General features: G+C 38.7%; 1 protein-coding gene across 1 annotated transcript; it reads right to left on the bottom strand.

The window, feature by feature from the left end:
* Positions 1 to 1,702: 1,702 nt before the first annotated feature.
* Positions 1,703 to 3,271, bottom strand: LOC110896565. The gene is made up of 4 exons (XM_035974931.1): positions 3,259 to 3,271; positions 2,433 to 3,175; positions 2,143 to 2,340; positions 1,703 to 2,017 (listed from the first exon to the last, which is right to left on the bottom strand). Exons 1-4 carry the CDS (start codon positions 3,269 to 3,271, stop codon positions 1,841 to 1,843), a joined length of 1,131 nt encoding a protein of 376 aa, XP_035830824.1. The 3' UTR covers positions 1,703 to 1,840.
* Positions 3,272 to 4,972: the final 1,701 nt, after the last annotated feature.

The following is a 4,972-nucleotide window of genomic DNA, read 5'->3' on the forward strand; positions in this document are numbered from 1 at the left end:
TATGTTTATTGCAAGTCCAAACTGATGAACCAATTTCAAAATTAAAGACACTCAATTCCAACTACAAGCAATATGAAACACGTATTTAATTTAGGTCGTCATCACAATTCTCTCTAACTGTAATGTCGCACATGCTCAGTAAGCTCAATGGCGTCGCCGATTAGGGAGAAAATAGAGGCGAAATTAGAGGAAATTAGTGGTGTCGCAAGGACAATCCAGGTTGGTTAACAACTATTTTTTTTTATAGTAATCTCTATATATTGCAAGTAATATCTATATATTGCACTTACTTAATCACTGATTTCTCTAAATCCTTAGTTGATGTTTTCTCTAAATTCTTAAATGATACTTTAAATCTTTGAATTTTGATATTGTGCTTGCGATTGAGACTGGGAATGCAGAAAGCATAATCGATGTTTTCCTTATACCAGTTCAAAGGGGCCCCACATTTGTAGTTTACTTAGGCCTCAAAAATCGTTGGACCGGCACTGCGTAGTGGTCATGTGATTGGGCGTGAAGTGGCAAAGATCACGCCCCGTACACCGGCCCCCGGGGCGTGATTCGATCAAAATAGGTGTTGGTGTGATTGTGAAAACGTTGGTAGAGAGACTTGATTTTGAAGAAGGAGCTTGGTGCCACATGTCACATAATGTCAAAAAAGGGAGTTGATTTTCAAGTGTCACTACACAAGTTCTTACAATTCATTTGAGAGTTGTTGGTTACGTGAAGGGTGACTTGGAAGAGAGAGGTGATGAAAAATCCTTGGGTAAGTGCATATCTTTAATGAGAGAAAAAAAATGTGAGTAGTGGGTAATGAATAAAGAACGATAAAATGAAAAGCGATATGTGGGCATGTGGCAAATGCATTTGTAAGCGATACAGGATATCTGATACAGCTCCGATAAAGGTTTAACTACTGTCACATTATCTTTAACGCTAGTCGGTCACACTTAGAGCTCGTGAATAGGATGAAAAGAAACTACCTTAATCCTCCTAAGTACTTATGTTCTATATATAAGATGGATTGATGTGATTAGTGTAAGCAAAATGTCCCTTAAATAACAATTTGTAAACTTTTTCACTGAAATATTTGTTCAACTTCCATTAAAGTGAAACTTTCTCAAGCTGAAAAAGAACTTGTTAACATAGATTTATTATTTATTATGATTTTACTATTATTATTTGATAAACTATAGCTTGAGTAACTGTATGAAACACTGATTCTATTTTAAAAGGTAAACATTTTAGATAATAAGTGTTTTGGATCAAGCCAACCTATCTCAACCGATACAAAATAAAATGTTACATACTGACCCGAACGACCCGACCCGTTCTTTTTACCACCTCTAGTCCAAGTTTGCTAAACCAAAATTTCAAAAACTGGTTAAAGGAAAGACAATAAAGGCTCAAATTTGGGACACAACAAGGCAAGAAAAGTATTTAGTGGTAACATGTAGCATATAATGTTGAGAAAGCATTTTAAACCTAACAGAGATATAAAATATAATTTGCAAGAAAGCAATGGCTGCACAAGAAGCTAATTATTAGATATGACTGCTATAATTATCATATTAGTCATTTGAAACTTTTATTTTTCTAATTGACCCATTTAAACTGTTACCCAACCAACTTGCGTGTTTTGCCGGGCCAAGCAAAAACCATAAAATAAGACCTGGAGCTATGTAATCTGAACAATCAGTAATGAAGCAAAAGCTCTCAAAGTAAATAGTCATGATTCAAAGCATCACTACATATTAAATATCAAAAAGTAGAATTTATCAGTTTTCACTAATAACTTCCCTACCTTAGTCTTGACTGATAAGACTTCTAAATTAGCTCATTAAAAAGGTGTACCTTCTTCCTTTATGAAGCTAATTGTTTTTCCTTCACGAGGTGACGCCATTGACAACGACTTCAAGTCCATCAAGTGCTTTTGGGCTTCGGAAGAGGAAGGCGACACGATCTGAATTTTGGTATGGCCTTGATCTTCTTGTTCAAGCAGTTTCTTGTATGTAAACTGCAGAAAAATAACAAATAGAAAAAAGATAATAACACTACATAATTGTGGTATATAAACAGGATCTAAACAACGTTGAAGTGCAATAAAGAATACTGAATAAGTCATCAAATAATAAGTCTCACCTTGACAACATCACTTTGTTCTTCAAAAGGAACGGATGATCTTAAAGTTAGAGAACGAGGACGGCAACACCAAAGTACAGCATTTACAAAAGCAACATGAGCTGATGATTCTTCACTGGTGTCTAGTTTTAGCTCAACATGCTCCAGTTCATAAGGTGGCAATTCAATCGCCTTTAGCTTCTCTAACTTTGTGAAGGTCTGCAAGACAAGCGGAGAGAGTATACACTTTGTTGAGACATTAATTTATATGATTGTTCACAACAAGGTAATGATTTATCAAAGACACTAACCTGACTATGTAAAGCATCAATATACAAGTTCAAAACTTTGAACCCATTTTGCTTGTCCAAAAGTCGCCTTAACTTCTGGAACCAAAGTCCGGATGTATAACGATTGGGATAACATTGCATAGATGCTTTCAAATGGGTTGAATGCATTGCCATAGGCCAGGTAGAATAAGAACCACAAGGGTAAGAAAAGAAAACTAAATTGGGTGTACTGAACTCAATGTCTTCGAAATCACACATTGAATCTAACATGAATGTCCTTAAGGAAGGGCTTGACAACTTGAGGGTGTTGCAATTATAATGAATAGCCAAATACAAATTTTCAACGAAGGGGAAACTGGATACAAAGTCAGTAAAACTCAAGTTTGGTGAAAGATACCCAAAGTAAGACACTGTTGTTAGGTTTTTGCATAAAGCCAAGTTCATTTGTGGTGCCCCTATATCATCGTCATCTTCTATCCTAAGACTAGATAGATTTGGAGCTTCGATATCTATTCTCTCAAGTGGAGTGTCATATGTAATTCTAAGTTCTTGAAGATGTTGATGGCCATAAACACAAACTTTTTTAAAACCACTACAAATGCCAATATCGAGTACTTGTAGAAGAGGACAACTAGTGGCGAGATACGTGATCACTTCATCATTTAAGGGGACCAATGTAAGTTCCAACTGGATCAAAGATTTAAAGTTGATAGCATTAAGCATCAATGAAGAAGGCAAGTCACAGCCAAGTATGGTCAAAGATTCTAATACGGAAACAGATAAGAGTATGTTAGGCAAACGGTACTTTGGAAAATCTAATGATGAGTAGGTAAAACTTATCACCAACTCTCTGACGCCATTCTTAAGAACTAATTCAAGGCATCTGTTAACAACATCTAACTCTGCAGACTCCTGGAGGAGCTTAGTGCCACATGTCACATGATGCCCAAAAGAGGGACTTGATCTTCAAGCCTCACCACAAAAGATCTTAGACCACCCGTAGTGAGGGGCTTTTGGGCGTTCCCCCCCCCCCCCAAAAAAAAAAAAAAAAAAAAAACTCCCCCCACGCCCCTAGACCGCCCCCTGTCTTAGATTTGATAGAACAAAAAAGCTTTTGTTTATTTCTTTATTTCTGTGCTTGATTACAAAGCAAAAGAGAGACCAAATAAATAGACAAGCAACCGACTAAACAAAAATGGAAATGAGAAATACTGGGGCCGTGAATGAAGGAGACAATAAAGGAGCTAATTAATCTAAAATGAAATAAAATAACGTCCAATACTCCCCCTCAAGGTGGAGCATGTAAGTCTTTAATGCCCATCTTGCTCAATAAGGAACGAAGTTGTTGGGTGCCAAGGCCCTTGGTGAGTAAATCTGCAAGTTGGAGTTTGCTTTCGATGGCTTGTGGTGAAATTTCTCTGGTTTCCACACGCTCACGTACGAAAAAGCAATCCATTTCCACGTGTTTTGTTCGCTCATGATAGACGGGATTCGTGGCAATGTTCCGGGCTGCTTGGTTGTCACAGAACAGATTCGTGGGACCCGTGATATCAACTTGCAAATCCTTGAGTAACCACCTAACCCAAAGAATCTCACTAACGGTGGAGGCCATGGCTCGATATTCTGCCTCTGCTGAGGATCGAGACACCACCGATTGTTTTTTTGTTTTCCAAGAGATAGGACCACCACCGAAGAGAAGAAGATATCCCGTTCTTGAACGCCTTGTAAACGGACATCCCAGCCAATCAGAATCACAATAGGCAGTTAGAGTGAGAGGTCCAGCACGAGGAAGGAGGACACCTTGTCCCGGTGTGCCCTTTAAATACCTTAGGACACGATTTGCGGCGTCTAAATGACTTTGTCTTGGATCTGCCACAAATTGACTTAGGATGTTCACCGAGTATGTAATGTCAGGACGAGTTGCTTGTAAGTACAATAGACGACCCACGAGTCTTCGATACTGAGAAGCATCTACGTGAGCTTCCTTCTCACCTTTGTCCAGTTTGGTTCCTTGTTCAAAAGGAAAAGCACTTGGTCTGCACCCCAACATGCCGCTGTCCTTGAGAATATCCAAGATGTATTTTCGTTGACTTAGGACCAGTCCCTCAGAAGTTTTTGCCACTTCGATGCCAAGAAAATATTTCAACTGACCAAGGTCTTTTATGCTAAATTCGTCGTCGAGTCGGATCTTTGTCTGTTGAATCTTTTCGGTGTTGTTTCCGACGATGATAACGTCGTCTACATAGATGAGAGTGGCAACATAAACGTCGTCCTTTTGGAACGTGAATAATGAATAATCTGCCTTTGATTGCTTGAATCCCAAGGTGGAGAGAAAACTGGTGAACTTATGGTACCAGTTTCTTGAAGCTTGCTTGAGCCCATAAAGGGATTTACGAAGCCGACACACTCTGGTATCTCCTTCCCTTGAGAAACCTTGCGGGATTTTCATGTATACCTCCTCATCTAAATCTCCATGCAAGAATGCGTTATTGACGTCTAGCTGATGGATGATCCAGTCGTTCTTTGTTGCCACGGCCAATAAGGTTCGGACAGTAACGAGT

Source organism: Helianthus annuus, chromosome 7, assembly GCF_002127325.2.
Source record: "Helianthus annuus cultivar XRQ/B chromosome 7, HanXRQr2.0-SUNRISE, whole genome shotgun sequence".
In the NCBI taxonomy this organism is placed as follows: Eukaryota; Viridiplantae; Streptophyta; class Magnoliopsida; order Asterales; family Asteraceae; genus Helianthus; species Helianthus annuus.

What these genes read in the sequence shown, in the direction of transcription:
- LOC110896565 (XM_035974931.1), bottom strand. An exon ending in TTGATGCTTTACATAGTCAG is followed by an intron (nt 2,341 to 2,432) that starts GTTAGTGTCTTT and finishes CTTGTCTTGCAG; the next exon opens with ACCTTCACAAAGTTAGAGAA. An exon ending in AACAAAGTGATGTTGTCAAG is followed by an intron (nt 2,018 to 2,142) that starts GTGAGACTTATT and finishes ATTTTTCTGCAG; the next exon opens with TTTACATACAAGAAACTGCT.